The 17,537-nt window shown below is 68.1% G+C and overlaps 2 protein-coding genes across 2 annotated transcripts; both read left to right on the forward strand.

Moving 5' to 3' along the window:
* The first annotated feature begins 83 nt into the window (after positions 1-83).
* Positions 84-6,536, forward strand: RABGGTA (Rab geranylgeranyltransferase subunit alpha). Its single transcript, XM_074931160.1, has 16 exons — positions 84-248; positions 1,152-1,253; positions 1,346-1,470; positions 2,078-2,244; positions 2,985-3,161; positions 3,238-3,321; positions 3,423-3,499; positions 3,810-3,911; positions 4,021-4,123; positions 4,200-4,251; positions 4,445-4,533; positions 4,633-4,721; positions 4,802-4,930; positions 5,606-5,719; positions 5,971-6,058; positions 6,241-6,536. Exons 1-16 carry the CDS (start codon positions 246-248, stop codon positions 6,387-6,389), a joined length of 1,650 nt encoding a protein of 549 aa, XP_074787261.1. The 5' UTR covers positions 84-245; the 3' UTR covers positions 6,390-6,536.
* A 1,080-nt stretch (positions 6,537-7,616) lies between these two features.
* TGM1 (transglutaminase 1) lies at positions 7,617-16,559 on the forward strand. Its single transcript, XM_074931153.1, has 15 exons — positions 7,617-7,667; positions 9,225-9,450; positions 9,822-10,001; positions 10,085-10,354; positions 10,707-10,825; positions 11,448-11,555; positions 12,273-12,447; positions 12,644-12,782; positions 13,029-13,132; positions 13,349-13,437; positions 13,531-13,684; positions 14,280-14,558; positions 15,233-15,393; positions 15,467-15,603; positions 16,331-16,559. The coding sequence occupies exons 2-15, from the start codon at positions 9,228-9,230 to the stop codon at positions 16,557-16,559; spliced, it is 2,367 nt and encodes a 788-aa protein (XP_074787254.1). The 5' UTR covers positions 7,617-7,667; positions 9,225-9,227.
* The last annotated feature ends 978 nt before the right edge of the window (positions 16,560-17,537 follow it).

The following is a 17,537-nucleotide window of genomic DNA, read 5'->3' on the forward strand; positions in this document are numbered from 1 at the left end:
CGGAGCCAACCGCGCTGACCCTCGCCGGCCGCCGTAAGGGACGGGGGAAGGGAAAATGGCGGCGGCGGCGCCTCTCTGTATCCCAGCATGCCCCGCGGCCACGCCCCCTCCAGGCCACGCCCCGCTCCCGGCGGCCCTTGCGCCGCCCCGGGCTCCGCCGCAGCCGCCGGTTCCGGTTCGTCCCCGCGGGGCCGCGTCCCCCCCCCCCCACCCCGGACCGGACCGGACCCCCCCGAGCCGCCGCCATGGTGAGAGGGAACCCCCGCCGCCCCATGGTGCACCGCGGCACCGCGCGGGCCCCTGCCCCCGTGACCCCAGTGACTCCCAGTCCCTCCCAGTGACCCCCAGTGCTCCCCAGTCCCTCTCAGTGATTCCCAATGGCCCCCAGTCCCTCCCAGTGACTCCCCATGGCCCCCAGTCCCTCCCAGTGACCCCCAGTCCCTCCCAGTGACCCCCAGTGCTCCCTAGTCCCTCCCAGTGAATCCCAGTGGCCCCCAGTCCCTCCCAGCACCCCCCAGTGACTCCCAGTCCCTTCTAGCGCCCCCCAGTCCCTCCCAGTGGCCCCCAGTCCCCACCAGTGTCCCTCAGTGCTCTCCTAGTCTAGCTCCAGTTTCTCCCAGTCTAGCTCTACTGACCCCCAGTGCATCCCAGTGTCTCCCAGTTTAGCTCTGGTTCTTCCCAGTCCAGCTTCAGTTCTTCCCAATGTTTCCTAGTCTAGCTCCAGTGCCTCCCAGTTCCTCCTACTGCCTTCCAGTCTGGCTCTAGTCCTTCCCAGTTCTAGTTTTTCCCAGCACCTCCCAGACTAGCTCCAGTGCCTCCCAGTTCCTCCCACTCTAGGTCCAGTACCTCCCAGTTCCTCCCAATCTAGGTCCAGTGCCTCCCAGTCCTTCCCAATCTAGGTCCAGTGCCTCCCAGTTCCTCCCAGTCTAGGTCCAGTGCTTCCCAGTTCCTCCCACTCTAGCTCCAGTGCCTCCCAGTTCCTCCCAATCTAGGTCCAGTGTCTCCCAGTTCCTCCCACTCTAGCTCCAGTGTATCCCAGTCCCTCCCACTCTAGCTCCAGTGTGTCCTAGTCTCTCCCAGTCTACTGTAGCACCTCCCAGTCTGGTTCCAGTCTGTCCCAGTGACCCCCAGTATCCCACAATGCCTTGCAGCATGGCCGCCTGAAGCTCCGCCCCCCGGACGCCGCCCGCCGCCGGCAGCGGGAGGAGAAGCTCCGCCTCTACCGCTCCGCCATGGCCGCCCTGCTGGAGAAGGTGACCCCTGACCCCGCGCTGACCCCGCGCTGACCCCGCGGTGACCCGGCGGTGACCCCGCGGTGACCCGGCGGTGACCCCTGACCCCGCAGCGGGCGCGGGGGGAGCTGGACGCGGAGGCGCTGGCGCTGTCGGGCGCCGTCCTGGCCGCCAACCCCGACGTGGGAACCTGCTGGAACCTGCGCCGCTGCGCCCTGCCGCCCGACCCCGCCGACTGGTGCGCGCTGGGGGCACTGGGAGGCACTGGGAGGGCGTCTGGGGGGACTGGGAGGGGATCTGGGGGGACTGGGAGGGGATTTGGGGGGACTGGGAGGCGCTGGGAGAGGATCTGGGGGGACTGGGAGAGGATTGGGGGGACTGGGAGGCGCTGGGACGTTACTAGCATTGGATTTGCGCGTACTGGGAGCACTGGGATGTTACTGGCAAGGGGCCCGCGGGCACTGGGACGGGGTTCGTGGGCACTGTGCAGTGCGTACTGGCCCATACCAGTCCATATTGGTCCATACCGGTCCGTGCCGATCCATACTGGTTTGTACCGGCCTGTACTAATCCATACCAATCCATACTGGGCTATACTGGTGTGTACCGATCCGTAGCGGTCTGTACTGGTCTATACCAGTCCGTACCAGTCCGTACCGGTTCGCAACGATCCGTACTGGTTTGTATGGGTCTGTGCTGGTCCGTATTGGTTTGTATCGGGGTGTACTGGTCCATGCTGGTCTGTGCTGGTCCGCGCTGGTCTGTATAGGTCTGTACTGGTCCATGCTAGTCCGTACCGGTCTGTAGCGGTCCGTACTGGTCTGTACTGGTGCGCGTCCCCACAGGGTGCCGTCGGAGCTGGCGTTCGTGGGGGGGTGCCTGGGGGTGAACCCCAAGTCCTACGGGGCGTGGCACCACCGGGCGTGGGTCCTGAGCCACGCCCCCCCGCCCCCGCCCTGCCCCGCCGAGCGCGCCCTGTGCGCCCGCCTGCTGGGCACCGACCCCCGCAACTGTGAGTGGGGCACTGGGAGGGACTGGGGGGGACTGGGAGGGGATTGGGGGGCACTGGGAGGGACTGGGAGGGGATTGGGGGGGACTGGGAGGGACTGGGAGGGGATTGGGGGGCACTGGGGGGGACTGGGAGGGGATTGGGGGGGACTGGGAGGGACTGGGAGGGGATTGGGGGGCACTGGGGGGGACTGGGAGGGGATTGGGGGGGACTGGGAGGGACTGGGAGGGGATTGGGGGGCACTGGGAGCACTGGGGGGGCTGCAGGCGCCTTACGGGATTTTGCAGCTTGGGGGGCGCTGGGTTAGACTGCTTTGTACTGGTGTGGAGCTGGGAGGGGACTGGGGCTACTGGTTTGTACTGGGAATTGGTGAGAAGAGGGACGGGACGTTTTGAGAGCTACCGGGAGAAACTTTAGCGTGCGCGGGGCATACTGGTTTATACTGGGAGCGGGCAGAAGGCAGACAGGGCCGTTCGGGGCCTGCTGGGAGAAGCTTTAGCGTGCGCAGGGCATACTGGTTTATACTGGGAGCGGGCAGAAGGCAGACAGGGCCGTTCGGGGCCTGCTGGGAGGGACCCCCCGCGCGCGGCGCCCCCGGTTCGTACCGGCCGCGGGTCGGGGGCCGGCCGGGGCGCTCCGCCCGTTCCGTGCCGCCGTCGCTCCCGCCGGCCCCGCGCCCACCGGCCCGTACCGGTCCGTACCGGTCTGTACCGGCCCGTACCGGTCCGTGCCGGCGCCCGCAGTCCACGCCTGGGAGCACCGGCGGGCGGTGGCGGGCGCGGGGGACGCCGAGGCGGAGCTGGCCTTCGCCGCCGCGCTGCTGGCCCGCGACTTCTCCAACTTCTCCGCCTGGCACCACCGCGGGCGCCTGCTGGCCGCGCCCGGGCGCGGGGGGCCCCCGCCCCCCCGCCTGCAGGAGGGTCAGTGTCCCCCCCCGCGACCCCTGACCCCCGACCCCCCCGGCGACCCCCCCGGTGACCCCCGGTGTCCCCCCAGAGCTGGCGCTGGTGCACGACGCCGTCTTCACCGACCCGCAGGACCAGAGCGCCTGGCTCTACCTGCGCTGCCTGCTCTCGCGGGGTACGGGGGCCCCGACCCCCGACCCCCGACCCCCCGGAGCTGGGCGGTGTCGGGGACCCCGGGACCCCCGGGAACCCCCTGTGACCCCTGACCCCCCGCAGCCGCCCCCCCGCCGAGGATCGTCCGGCTCTACGTCACCCGGGACGAGGCCGCCGTCACCTTCAGCCGCCCCGTCGTGGTGAGGGGGGTGGGGGGGACAAGTCCGGAGTGACCCCCCCCAGATCCGGAGTGACCCCCCCCAGATCCGGAGTGACCCCCTAAATCCGGAGTGACCCCCCGATCCGGAGTGACCCCCCCCAGATCCGGAGTGACCCCCCCCAGATCCGGAGTGACCCCCTAAATCCGGAGTGACCCCCTAAATCCGGAGTGACCCCCCCCGATCCGGAGTGACCCCCCCCAGATCCGGAGTGACCCCCTAAATCCGGAGTGACCCCCCGATCCGGAGTGACCCCCCGATCCGGAGTGACCCCGACGCCCCTTTTCCCCAGGTGGCCGCGGGGGGCTCGCAGCTGACGCTGACGCTGGACGGCTCCGCCCTGCAGGGGGCGTGGCGCTCGGGGGAGGGGCGGCCCCGCCCCAGCCACACCTGGGTATCCGCCCACTGGGGGCGGGGTTTGGGGAGGGGGCGGGGTTTTGGGGAGGGGGTGGAGTCCTCCCCCCCCTCGCACGTCTCTGGGTTCCTTGACGCAGCCCCCCCAGGTCTGTGACCTCCCCCTGGCCCCGCCCCCCGGCCAGCCCCGCCTCCACTTCCGGGTCACGTGGTCCAGCGACCCCTCCCCCCGCGAGGTCACACTGCTGCCAGGTGAGTGGCCCCGCCCCCCCTGCAATGGGCGTGGCCCTTTGGCGTCCCGCCCCTCTCTGACCACGCTCTTTCTTAGACGAGAACGAGGCGTGGTGGCAGGAACCAATCGCAGCGCGGGAGCTGTTCTGGTGAGCCACGCCTCTCCCCTTTAAGCCACGCCCCTTTCTAAAGCGACGCCCGCTCACTGAGGCCACGCCCCCCTACTCCAATCCCCGCCCCCATCGCCGAAACCGCTCCCCCTGTGCCTGGAAGGGGTGGGGCACGTGGCCCCTCAAGCTCCGCCCGCGGTGGGCGTGGCTTTGAGGGAGGCCCCGCCCCCAGGCCGGAGGTGGGCGTGGCCGAGCCGGCGGTGCTGCAGGCGCAGGTGGAGGCGTGTCGGCAGCTGCTGGAACTGGAGCCGCGCAGCCGCGGTGAGACCCCCCCCCCCCCATTACCCGTGACCCCGGGGCCACGCCCCCTGACCCCGGGGCCACGCCCCCTAACCTCGGGGCCACGCCCCCTGACCTCAGGCTGCCTCCTGACCCTGGTGCTGCTGCTCTCGGCCCTGGACCCGCTGGCGCACGAGGACGAGACGCGGCGCTGCCTGCGGGGGCTGCAGGTGGGCGGGGCTGACGGTGGGAGGGGCGGGGCCGAGGAGGGGCGGGGCTCGGCGACACCACGCCCGCTCCCCGCCCGCAGGAGGCGGACCCGCTGCGCCGCGGCTTCGTGGCCGACCTGGCCTCGCGGGCGGAGGCAGTGCTGGCCGTGCTGAGGCTGGGGGCGGAGCCTGACGGAGACGGCGCCCTGAGGCTCCGCCTCTCGCGGAAGGTAGGGGCGGGGCTGCAGGGGGCGTGGCCGGGAGGGGCGGGGCTGGGGGAGGGGCCTAAAGGTGGTGCGGGGGGAGTGTGGTCTGAGGCGTGCAAGGGGCGGGGTTTGGGGTAGACGGGGCCCTGGGGTGGGACTAAAGCTGGAGTGGGAGTGGCCTAAAGGGGTGGGAGCGCAGAGGGTGGGGCCTGGGATGGGGCGTGGCCTGGGTACTTAAAAGGCAGCATGTAGGGCGATGGGGAGGGGAATTGTGGTGGGCCTGGCCGCAGGGGTGTGAGGGGCGTGGCTGGAGGTGGAGTGGGAGGGGCTTGGCGAAAGTGGGAGGAGCCTAAGGGGGTGGGGCCGTGGGGCGGGGCCTGAGGGGGCAGGGCTCAAGGGGGCGGGTCTTGGGAACCAAAAAGGGCGGGTGCAGGGCAATGGGGGAATGTGGGGGGGGCGGCTTGGTGAGGGGCGTGACCTAAAGGGGTGTGAGGGGCGGGGCTAAAGGCGGAGTGGGCGTGGCTTGGGGTGGTGGGCGGGGCCTGCAGAGGGCGGTCGGTGTGGGCGGGGCTACAGCGGGCATCGCTGGAGGATGGGGGGGAGCACGTGTGTGGTCTCGTCGGGGGTGGGCGGGGCTCCATCGGAAAGGGGCGTGTCCCCTCGGAGCCCTGCCCCCCCCGCGCGTGTCCCCGCCCCCAGGCGCTGACGTCGGTGCCGCTGCTGGAGTGGGCGGGGCTGGCGACCCACCTGGAGCTGGGGGGCAACCGCCTGCGGGGACCCCCCCCGGGGCTGGGGGCGCTGCGGCGCCTGCGGGTGCGCGGGGGGGGGACGGGGGGGCTGGGGGGGGACTTGGGGGGCACTGGGGGGACACGGGGGGGACAAGAGGGTTGGGGGGGACAGGGGGGTCTGGGGGGGTCTGGGGGGGGGACACGGGGGGCACTGAGGGGACACGGGGGGGGACAAGAGGGTTGGGGGGGTTTGGGGGGTTCAGGGGGGTGTGGGGGCCGCGGGGGGGGTCTGGGCGTGTCGGGGGGGTCCCCGTGGTGAGGCCCCACCCCCCGCAGGTGCTGGACCTATCACACAACGAGGTGACGGCCCTGGGGGGGCTCCCGGCCCTCCCCCGCCTGCAGGAGCTGCGCCTGGACGGGAACCGCATCCGGGGGCGGGGCCTGGGTGGGCGGGGCTTGTAAGGGGGCGTGGCCGCGGGGAGGGAGGGGCCTAACAGGGAGGGGGGCGGATGGGGACAGGGTTCCTGCAACCAGGAGATGGGCGGAGCTTGGGAGAGATGGGCGGGACTGCTGTGGGCGTGTCTTCCTTGACTCCACCCCTCCCAGCCATAAGCCACGCCTCCGCGCTGGCCCCGTTAGCCGCCTGCCCCCAGCTGGCTCGCCTGCGATTGGCCGGCACGCCCCTGGCCGCCGCCCCCGAGGCCGCCGCCCACCTGGCCCAGCTCCTCCCCCGCGTCGACATCGCTCTCGCCTGATTGGACGCTGCCTGCAGCTCCACCCACCGGCGCTGTTAACCCCGCCCACCGGCGCTATTAGCCCCGCCCCCCAGCGCTGTTAACCCCGCCCCCACATAGCTTAGCCACGCCCCCTCCGGGGGTCTCGAATAAAATGGTGCCGGAAGGGCGGGGCCTGACGCTGGGGGCGGGGCTGGCTGTGATAGACAAGGCGGGGCGGGGCACCCAGTTCTCCCAGTTCCTCCCAGTTGCGTCACCGGCGCCGAACCCCGAAACCGCGGAGGGCGGGGCTGGGGGGGCGGGGCAGGACCCGCCCGACACCCCCCGGGGCAGCTGCGTCAGCCTGGCCCCGCCCCCAGTGCCGGCTGCCCAATCGTGACCAGAGCCCTGACCCATAGCACGGCCCTGCCACATAGCGAGCCATTCCCTGCCCCATAGCGAGCCATTCCCTGCCCCATAGCGTGTCCCTGCCCCACAGCGAGCCGTTCCCTGCCCCATAGCACATCCCTGCCCCATAGCGAGCCATTCCCTGCCCCATAGCGTGTTCCTGCCCCATAGCAAGCCATTCCCTGGCCCATAGCACATCCCTGCCCCACAGCGAGCCATTCCCTGCCCCATAGCGTGTTCCTGCCCCATAGCGAGCCATTCCCTGCCCCATAGCGTGTTCCTGCCCCATAGCAAGCCATTCCCTGCCCCATAGCACATCCCTGCCCCACAGCGAGCCATTCCCTGCCCCATAGTGTGTTCCTGCCCCATAGCGAGCCATTCCCTGCCCCATAGCGTGTCCCTGCCCCATAGCGAGCCATTCCCTGCCCTATAGCGTGTCTCTGCCCCATAGCGAGCCATTCCCTTCCCCATAGCGCTGCCCTGCCCCATAGCGAGCCATTCCCTGCCCCATAGCGCTGCCCTGTCCCATAGCGATCCATTCCCTGCCCCATAGCGTGTCCCTGCCCCATAGCGAGCCATTCCCTGCCCCATAGCGCTGCCCTGCCCCATAGCGAGCCATTCCCTGCCCCATAGCGCTGCCCTGCCCCATAGCGAGCCATTCCCTGCCCCATAGCGCTGCCCTGCCCCATAGCGAGCCATTCCCTGCCCCATAGCGCTGCCCTGCCCCATAGCGAGCCATTCCCTGCCCCATAGCGTGGCCCTGCCCCCCCACGCCGCTCTCCCCTCCCCCCCGGTGTGGGGCAATAGGGGGCGTGGCTTGGCGAGGCCCCGCCCCTTCCTCCCGTGTCCGTGCCCCGGCTCTCCCGGCCCCAGTGCGTGTGGGGCACTGGGCGTGCTGGGAGCCACTGGGAGGTAACTGGGGGCGCTGGCAGCACTGGGAGGGGTTACTGGGCAAACTGGGAGCATTGGGAGGGGGTTACTGGGCAAACTGGGAGCGCTGGGAGGGGATTACTGGGGAAACTGGGAGCGCTGGGAGGGGGTTATTGGGCATACTGGGAGAGCTGGGAGGGATTAGTAGGGTTACTGGGGTGACTGGGAGGGCCCAGAGGGGGTTACTGGGAGGACTGGGAGCACAGGGAAGGGCTTACTGGGAGTACTGGGAGCACAGGGAAGGGCTTACTGGGAGGACTGGAAGCACAGGGAAGGGCTTACTGGGTGGACTGGGGAGTACTGGGAGGACTGGGGAGTACTGGGAGCACAGGGAAGGGCTTACTGGGAGAACTGGGAGGGGGATACTCGGCAAACTGGGCACTGGGAGGGGTTAGTAGACTTAACAGGAGGACCCAGAGGGGGCCACTGGGAGCACTGGGAGGGGGTCACTGGGAGCACTGAGGTGACTGAATGAGGGGAAAACTGGGCAGACTGGGAGCACTGGGAGGGGGCCACTGGGGCTACTGGGAGTACTGGGATGGGCTAAGTAGGGGAAGGGGGGGGCACCGTGGTTACCAAGAGCACTGGGAAGGGGCCTCTGCGCTTACTGGGAGCACTGGGGGGTCACTGGGAGCACTGGGGGGGGGCTACCGGCAGCGGTGGGAGCACCGGAAAGGGGGAACTGGGCGGACTGGGGGAACTGGTCGGGCCGCTGTGGCGGGGAGGAGGCGGGGGGGGGGGGGGGGAGCCGCTCGGGCAGGCCCCAGTCCCTGCGGCGCCAGGCTCGGGCGGGGCACTGGGAGGACTGGGAGGGAACTGGTCCATACTGGGAGCCTGGGAGGGGTTACTGGGCCGTACTGGGAGGGACTGGGTGAACTGGGCCGTGCTGGGGAGTGTTTAATGGGCTCGGTCAGTTTTTCTAGAAGCTCTTAACTGGTGTGTGGAGGCCTGTTCTGGTTTATACTGGTTTTCTGTGGCCTGCACTGGTCCACGTTGGTTTATACTGGTCTGTGCTGGTCTTACTGGTCATACTGGAGAGGGTATGGAAGCACTGGAAGTCTTACTGGCCCGTGGTGGTCTGTACTGGTTCCTGCCGCCTTGCTAGTCCTCTGTGCTGGCTTTTACTGGTCCATACTGGTGCTTTAACAGACCATAGCCTTTCATACCGGTTTTCAAAGAAACCGTACTGGTCCATACTGGTTTTACTGGAGAAGGGCCTGGAGGCTTTAACGGGCCCTTCTGGAAGGTCCTACTGGTTCGTGGTGGTTTCTGTGCTGGGCGTTACTGGGCCATGCCGGAAGGCCTGACCAGTTTGTGGTGGTTCTTACTGGTTTCCTGCCCCCTTCTACTGGTCCGTGCTGGTCGTTAATGAACCCCAGTGGTCCCATCGGTCTTACTGGTCATACTGGGAAGGGTTACGAGGCCGTTCCAGGTGGTCTCACCGCTCTGTGGTGGCTCGTACTGGTGCCTGCCAGCTTCCTGTGGCCTCTACTGGTCCAAACTGGTCCAAACTGTTCCAAACTGGTCTCACCGGTGCAGGCGATGCCGGACGCCGACCCCCGCCTGGACGCCGGGCGCTGGGCGGCCGCCAGCTTCCGCCCGCGGGGGGGTCCCTCGGACCCTGCCCCCCGCCCGCGACGGGGCTTCTGGCGACGCCTGGGCGGGTGCTGCGCGTGCTGCGGGTGCTGCCGACGGGGCAACGAGGACTGGGAGCCCCGCCCCGGGGAGGTCCCGGGGCGACGCCCCCCCCAGCCCCTGCGGCCAGGTCGGCACCGGGGGCTCCCCGGGGGGGGAAATGGCAGTTTCGGGGCTCCCCGGGGAGGGAAATGGCGGTTTCGGGGCTCCCCGGGGAGGGAAAAAGTGGTTTCGGGGCTCCACGGGGGGCTAAACGGCAGTTTCGGGGCTCCCTGAGGAGGGAAATGGCAATTTCGGGGCTCCCCGGGGAGGGAAAAAGCGGTTTCGGGGCTCCCCGGGGGGGGGAATGGCGGTTTCGGGGCTCCCCGGGGAGGGAAAAAGCGGTTTCGGGGCTCCCCGGGGAGGGAAAGAGCGGTTTCGGGGCTCCCCCCCCCCAAGACGCGTTTTTAGAGGTTCCGGGGGCGGGATTTTCACCGGGTTTTCACCGTTGGCCCCTCCCAGGCCTCCTGGTCCCCCGGGGCGTGGTCGTGGGCTCGTCAGCTGACCGCCACGCCCACCACACCGCCGACTTCGCCGCCCCGCGCCCGGTGCTGCGGCGGGGGCAGCGCTTCGCCCTGCGTGTCCTCCTGCCCCGCCCCTTCGACCCCGACGACGACAGCCTCTGCGTGGAGCTCACCCTCGGTGGGCGAGGGGGCGGGGCCAACGGCCGGGTGGGCAGGGGCGGTGTGACGTCACCTCGCATCACGCCCGCCCCGCCCCCGTAGGCCCCACCCCCCAGGTGGCGAAGGGCACCCACGTCCTCATCCCGTTGGGCGAGACCTCGGCCACCGGCTGGACAGCGGAGGAAGAGGAGGAAGAGGAAGGGGCGGAGCGTCCCGGAGGACCCGCCCTCAACCTCTGCCTGGCGGCCCCGCCCGACGCTCCCATTGGCCGCTACCGCCTCAGCATCAAGACCCGCACGGGGGCGGGGGAGTACGCCGCCCCCTTCGACAACGCCAACGACTTCTTCCTCCTCTTCAACCCCTGGTGCCCCGGTGAGATTCGGCAGTTTCGGGGCTCCCCGGGGTGAAATTCGTTAGTTTCAGGGCTCCCCAGTCTCAATTTGTCAGTTTCGGGGCTCCCCAATCTCATTTCGGCAGTTTTGGGGCTCCCCAATCTCAATTTGATGGTTTTGGGGCTCCCCAATCTCATTTCGGCAGTTTCGGGGCTCCCCAATCTCAATATGTCAGTTTCGGGGCTCCCCAATCTCAATTTGATGGTTTTGGGGCTCCCCAATCTCAATTTGTCAGTTTCGGGGCTCCCCAATCTCAATTCGGCAGTTTCGGGGCTCCCCAATCTCAATTTGTCGGTTTCGGGGCCCCCCCGATTTCGGGGCGCCCCGCGCAGACGACGGCGTGTTCATGGAGCGGACGAGCGACCTGGACGAGTACGTCCTCAACGAGACCGGGCGCATCTTCTACGGCACCGAGGAGCAGATCGCCGAGCGCTCCTGGAACTACGGGCAGGTACCCCAAAATCGGGAACCCCAAAAATCGGGAACCCAAAAAATTTGGGACCCCAAAAAATCGGAACCTCAAAAAATTGGGGATCGTAAAAATCGGGGACCCCAAAAATCGGGGAACTCAAAAAATTGGAACCTCAAAAATTGGGAACCCCAAAATTAGGGACCCCAAAAAATTGGGGAACTCAAAAAATTTGGGACCCCAAAAATAAGGAACCGCCAAAAAATCAGGGACCCCAAAAATCGTGAAATACCAAAAATCAGGAATCCCAAAATTTGGGGACCCCAAGAATTCCAGAACCCCAAAAATCGGGGAACTCAAAAATCGGGGACCCCAAAAATTCCGTAACCCCAAAAAATCGGAACCCCAAAAATCGTGAAATCCCAAAAATCGGGGAGCCCAAAATCTGCCGATATTGTAACATGGGGGACCCCAAAAATTGGGGTGGGGGGGGACACCCCAAACCCGAAAATCATCCGGGCGGGGCCCCCGAAACCGCCGAATCACGTCGCGGAAAGACCAAGGGGGGGTCCCCGAAACCGCCGAAATTTTGGGGGCGTTTTGGGGGGCTTTTGGGGACCCTCCCCCTTGATATTTTTTTTGGGGGTGTGGGGGGTCCCCCCAGTTCGACGCGGGGGTGCTGGAGGCGTGTCTCTACATCCTGGACCGCCGGGGGATGCCCCACAGCGCCCGCGGGGACCCCGTCATGGTGTCGCGCGTCGTCTCCGCCATGGTGGGTTTTTGGGGCGAATTCCGGGGATTTTGGGGTTCTGCTGATTTTTTTAATTTGGGGGGGGGGCGTTTGTTGGGGGTTTGGGGGCGTTTCCGTGCAGTTTGGGGACTTTTGGTGGGTTCTGACGAGAATTTGAGGGGATCCCGGGTTGGGGGGGGCCTTAATTTGGGGAATTTGGGGCAATTTTAGGGAATTTTGGGGATTTTTGTTGACTTTCACAATTTTGGGCGGTTCTGTTGAATTTTGGGGGGAATAACAGGGTTTTAGGGCATTTCCACGTGGTTTGGGCACTTTTTGTGGGTTCTGATGAGAATTTGGGGGAATCGTGGGTTGGGGGGGGCCTTAATTTGGGGAATTTTGGGGAATTTGGGGGATTTTTGTTGACTTTCATCATTTGGGGCGGTTCTGTTGAATTTTTGGGGGGGAAATAACGGGGTTTTAGGCCATTTCCATGCAGTTTGGGGACTTTTTGTGGGTTCTGATGAGAATTTCGGGGGATCTCGCGTTGGGGGGGCCCTTAATTTTGGGGGATTTCGGGTCTTTTGTTCAATTCGCGCGTTTTGGGGGCGTTTCCGCCGTTCCTTCGCCTTTTCGAGGCTGGGGGGAGAATTCCGGATTTTTTTCCCTCTTTCGGGGCCGCCCGGAGGGGGGTGGAGGTGGTTTTTTTGGGGTGTTTTGGGGGTTTTTGGGGTCCCCAGAGGTTTCGGGGTGCCCCAGGTGAACTCGCTGGACGACAACGGGGTGCTGGTGGGCAACTGGACGGGCGACTACGCCCAAGGCACCAACCCCTCGGCCTGGGCCGGCTCCGTTGACATCCTCCGGGCCTACCACGGCGCCGGCGCCCCCGTGCGCTACGGCCAGTGCTGGGTCTTCGCCGGCGTCATGACCACCGGTGCGTACTGGTTTATACTGGTCCGGACCGGGGAGGGGAACAGGAAGCTTTCCTACCGGTCGCGACCGGTGTGGCGCCGGTGTGGCGGCCTGCGAGCTTCCCAAGGCGGGTTGGAGGCTTGGGCGTGGGGGGGGCGAGCGGTGCTTAAGACGTGTTATCGATACTGGTTTGTACTGGTTTGTACTGGCGCGCCCAGTGCTGCGGTGCCTGGGGCTCCCCACCCGCACCGTCACCAACTACAACTCGGCCCACGACACCGACGTCTCGCTCACCACCGACATCTACTTCGACGAGAACATGCGGCCCCTGGAGCGCCTCAACACCGACTCCGTTTGGTACTGGTTTATACTGGTTTATACTGGTTTATCCCAGTCCACGCGGTTCGATACCGGTTTGGGGCGGGAGTCGTGCGGAAGCGGGTGCCGGGAGGTGGTTTGTGGCGGGAGCAGCTGATGTGGGGCGCCGGGAGGCTCACCCTCGGCCCTTCAGGTGCGTGCTGGTTTATACTGGTGCGCGCTGGTTTGTACGCCAGTCCCCCACGCTCGGCACTGGTCCGTACTGGTTTCTTCCGGGCTGCGCAGGAACTTCCACGTGTGGAACGACTGCTGGATGAAGCGCCCTGACCTCCCCAGCGGCTACGACGGGTGGCAGGTGGTCGACGCCACCCCCCAGGAGACCAGCAGCGGTACTGGTTTATACTGGGAGGCGCTGGGCGGAGCGACCCCACGGGCCGGGGGTTCGCGGCCGGCGGGGAGGGAGGGAAGAGCCCCCACAAGGGTGGTCAACGTCTCCCTTGGGGAAGGGGCGTGGCCAAGAGGAACGGGAGGGCCACGGGGGAGCCTGCCGGTCCTTACCGGTTTGTACTGGTCCTTACTGGTTTGTGCTGGTGCCCCGCGCCCAGGGCTGTTCTGCTGCGGGCCGTGCTCGGTGACGGCGGTGAAGAACGGCGAAGTCTTCCTCAAGTACGACACGCCCTTCGTCTTCGCCGAGGTAGGGGCCGGGTCCTAACGAACGAGGAGGGGGGGGCGGCCTGGCCTGACGGAGGGGCGTGGCCTATGCTAACGAGGGGGGCGTGTCCCGCAGGTCAACAGCGACAAGGTCTACTGGCAGCGGCAGCCCAACGGCGCCTTCGCCGTGGTGCACGTGGAGGAAGGCGCCATCGGCCGCCGCATCAGCACCCTGGGGGCGGGGTCTGGCGCCCGCCTCGACGTCACCCACCAGTACAAACACCCCGAGGGTGCGGCCACGCCCCCCACGACACCCCTTGACTCCGCCCCCCCACCCGTCAACCACGTCGTTCCACGCCCAAGTCTTGATCCCGTTGGCCCCAAGTCTCGGGTCTGTTGACCCGAGACCCCACCCTTGGGCCCCCCCTCCCCCTTTTGACCCGCTGACCTTTGACCCCACGCGCCCTTTGACCCGCCAACCTCCGCCCCACCGGCCCGTGACCTCGAGACCCCGTTACCTTTGACCTGTTGCCCCGAGACCTGCGACGCCCTCACCCAACAGCTGTTGGCCGTTGCGTTCTTAGCCCCCGGTCTTGACCCCGTGACCCCACCCCTCTTGACCCCAGAGTGCTGACCTTTGCCCCCTGACCCCACGACCCCTCCCCTTGGCCCCCCAAACCCAACACCCCTCCCCCTCAAGGCCCCCCAACCCTTGACCCGTTGACCAACGATGACCCTATCCTTGACCCGTTGACCAACGATGACCCGACCCTTGACCCGTTGACCCCTCTCCCCCCCCGCCTCAAGCTCTTGACCCCACGTCCCTCTGGCGACGCCCCCTGACCCCCCCGTGCGCCCTCTGACCCTTGACCCTGCCCCCCGCAGGCTCGGAGGAGGAGCGTCGCGCCGTCTCCACCGCCACCTCCCACGGCTCCCGGCCCCGCAACCGGGGGACCCCCTCGTCCGGGGAGGTGACGGTGACCGTGGGGGCGGGGCCGGCGGTGGCGGGGGCGGAGCTGGAGCTGCGGGCGGTGGCCCGGAACGAGGGGGTGGAGCCCCGGACGCTGCGGCTCCGCCTGGCCCTGGCCGCCGTCCGATACACCGGGGTCTCCGGAGCCCCCTTCCGCCAGGAGCAGCACCGGCGCGCCCTGCCCCCGGGACAGGGTGGGTCCCCGGGGCCCCCCCGGACCCCCCCCAACCCCTGTGACCCCCCCTGGACCCCTGGGACCCCCCCGACCCCTTTGTGACCCCCCCAGACCCCTGTAACCCCCCCCAGTGACCCCCACCAGACCCCTGGGTCCCCCCCTTTACCCCTTTCGTCCCCCCCCAGACCCCTTTGTGACCCCCCCAGACCCCTGTGACCCCCCCAGTGACCCCCCCAGACCCCTGTGACCCCCCAGACCCCTTTGTGACCCCCCCAGACCCCTGTGACTCCCCCAGACCCCTGTGACCCCCTCAGTGACACCGCCAGACCCCTGGGTCCCCCCCTTTACCCCTGTGACCCCCCCAGACCGCTTTGTGACCCCACCAGACCCCTGTGACCCCCCCAGTGACCCCCACCAGACCCCTGGGTCCCCCCCTTTACCCCTGTGACCCCCCCAGACCGCTTTGTGACCCCCCCAGACCCCTGTAACCCCCCCAGTGACCCCCCAGACCCCTTTGGCCCCCCCCCCAGACCCCAGTGACCCCCCCCCCAGTCCCCAGCATCCCTCCTGGCCCCCAAAGGCGACGTTGGCCCCAGGGGTCCCCCCCTCTAAGATCTCAGAGCGGGGTGGGGGTTCCGGGGGGTGTCCCCGACACCCGCGTGCGTGACGTGTGTCCCCCCCCCAACCCCCCAGAGGAGACGGTGACGATGACGGTGGCGTACGGCGAGTACGGGCCCCACGTGGGCGACCAGGACGCGCTGAAGCTGACGGTGGCCGGCGCGGTGGAGGAGACGGGGCAAGTGGTGGCCAAGGAGCTGCGGGTCCGGCTGCGCACCCCCGAGCTCACCCTGACGGTACGGCCGCGGGCGGAGGGACCCCCCAAAAAACCCCCCCGAGGGCCCCCCCAAACCTTGTGTCCCCCCCCAGCTGCTGGCCCCGGCGGTGGTGGGGCAGGAGACCCCGGTCCAGGTCGTCTTCCAGAACCCGCTGCCGGAGACGCTGAGCGGCGCCACCCTGCGCATGGAGGGGGCCGGCATCTCCTGCCCCAAACCCTTCCAGTTGGGGTCAGGAGCCCCCCCATGGGGTGTGGGGGGGCCCCGGGGGGTTGGGGGGACCCCTGGGAATCCGGGGGGGGGGAATTGGGGGTCTGGGGCGGGCACAGCGGCGCGGGAGAGGGACACGGGCGTCCGTGTGGGATGTGGAATCACGGCCTGGGGGGAAGGACTTGGGTGTTTTGGGGGGGGCCGGGGGTGTGGGGGGACCCCAAGGGGTGTGGGGGGATCCGGGGGGTTGGGGGGACCCCTGGGAATCTGGGGGGGGGGGATTTGGGGGTCTGGGGGGGCACAGGGGTGCGGGAGAGGGACACGGGCGTCCGGGTGGGACCCAGAACCCTGTGGAGGGGGAGGGACTGGGGGGGTGTGACCCCGTGTGACCCCTGTGTGACCCCACGTGACCCTATGTGGCCCCCTGTGACCCTGTGTGACCCCGTGTGACCCCACATGACCCCATGTTGCCCTGTGTGACCCCGCGTGACCCCACGTGACCCTCCCTGTGTGACCCCGCGTGACCCTATGTGGGCCCCTGTGACCCTGCATGACCCCATGTTACCCTTTGTGACCCCGCTGTGACCCCGTGTGACCCCCCTGTGACCCCGCGTGACCCCATGTGGCCCCATGTGACCCCCGTGTTACCCTGTGTGACCCCCTGTGACCCCGTGTGACCCTACGTGACCCCTTGTTACCCTGTGTGACCCCACGTGACCCTGCTGTGACCCCGCGTGACCCCCGGCAGGTCGGTGGGGGCGGGGCAGACGGTGCGCCTGCGCCAGGCCGTGGTCCCGCTGCGCCCGGGGCGGCGGCGCCTGGTGGCGGCGCTGGAGAGTCCCCGGCTCGGGCCCCTCCACGGCCTCCTCCAGCTCGACGTGGCCCCCGCCCCTGCTGGGAGCACTGGGAGCCCCCCGCGACGGCCGAGACGCGCCCGGCGCCGCACGCCGCCCCCCGCCGGGAGCACCGGGGGGTGACGGGAGGGTGGTGGGGGGGCGCTGGGAGCACTGGGAGGGTGACTGGGAGCTCTGGGAGGGTGTGGAGGGGGCGCTGGGAGTACTGGGAGGGTGACTGGGAGCTCTGGGAGGGTGCGGAGGGGGCGCTGGGAGCTCTGGGAGGGTGACTGGGAGCACTGGGAGGTCATAGAGGAGATACTGGGAGCACTGGGAGCGTGACTGGGAGCACTGGGAGGGTGACAGGGGGCACTGGGATGGCGTAGAAAAGGTACCAGGAGTACTGGGAGGGATCTGGGAGCACTGGGAGGTCATAGAGGAGGTACTGGGAGAGTAACTGGGAGGGTGACTGGGGGCACTTGGAGGGTGACTGGGGGCACTGGGATGGTGTAGAAGAGGTACTGGGAACACTGGGAGGGGGTTTGGTAGCACTGGGAGGTCATAGAGGAGGTACTGGGAGCACTGGGAGGGTGGCTGGGAGCACTGGGAGGGCGTGGAGGCGGTACTGGGAACACTGGGAGGGCATGGAGGAGATACTGGGAGCACTGGGAGGGTGACTGGGAGCACTGGGAAGGCGTGGAGGCGGTACTGGGAGCACTGGGAGGGCATGGAGGAGATACTGGGAGCACTGGGAGGGTGACTGGGAGCACTGGGAACACTGGAACAAGTGTTGGTGTGTACTGGGAGAACTGGGAGGGTCACTGGGAGCACTGGGAGAGTCCCGCCCCTACCAGTGCCCCCCGTTTGGCCCCGCCCCGTCCCCCCAAAACGTCCCCAATGACGTCACCGAGGCGCCCTCCCCCCCTTTACGTCATCAGTAAAACGCTGTGATGGAACAACGGCTCCGTGACGTCACTGAGAGGGGCGGGGCCGCGCGGGGGGGGCATGACGTCACACGGGGAGAGCGCGTGGTGATTGGCCGCGGCGGCGGCCAATGGGGAGGAGGGAGGGGAGGGGAGGGGAGGGGAGGGGGGGGCGGGCCGGGGCGTGTTCTCGCGCGGC

This window comes from Athene noctua, chromosome 40 (genome assembly GCF_965140245.1).
Source record: "Athene noctua chromosome 40, bAthNoc1.hap1.1, whole genome shotgun sequence".
In the NCBI taxonomy this organism is placed as follows: Eukaryota; Metazoa; Chordata; class Aves; order Strigiformes; family Strigidae; genus Athene; species Athene noctua.

What these genes read in the sequence shown, in the direction of transcription:
- TGM1 (XM_074931153.1), top strand. Translation starts at nt 9,228, where the DNA reads ATGCCGGACGCCGACCCCCGCCTGGACGCCGGGCGCTGGGCGGCCGCC. An exon ending in CTTCAACCCCTGGTGCCCCG is followed by an intron (nt 10,355 to 10,706) that starts GTGAGATTCGGC and finishes CGCCCCGCGCAG; the next exon opens with ACGACGGCGTGTTCATGGAG. An exon ending in CGCGCGTCGTCTCCGCCATG is followed by an intron (nt 11,556 to 12,272) that starts GTGGGTTTTTGG and finishes GGGGTGCCCCAG; the next exon opens with GTGAACTCGCTGGACGACAA.
- RABGGTA (XM_074931160.1), top strand. An exon ending in ACTGGAGCCGCGCAGCCGCG is followed by an intron (nt 4,534 to 4,632) that starts GTGAGACCCCCC and finishes CCCTGACCTCAG; the next exon opens with GCTGCCTCCTGACCCTGGTG. An exon ending in GGGCGCTGCGGCGCCTGCGG is followed by an intron (nt 5,720 to 5,970) that starts GTGCGCGGGGGG and finishes CACCCCCCGCAG; the next exon opens with GTGCTGGACCTATCACACAA.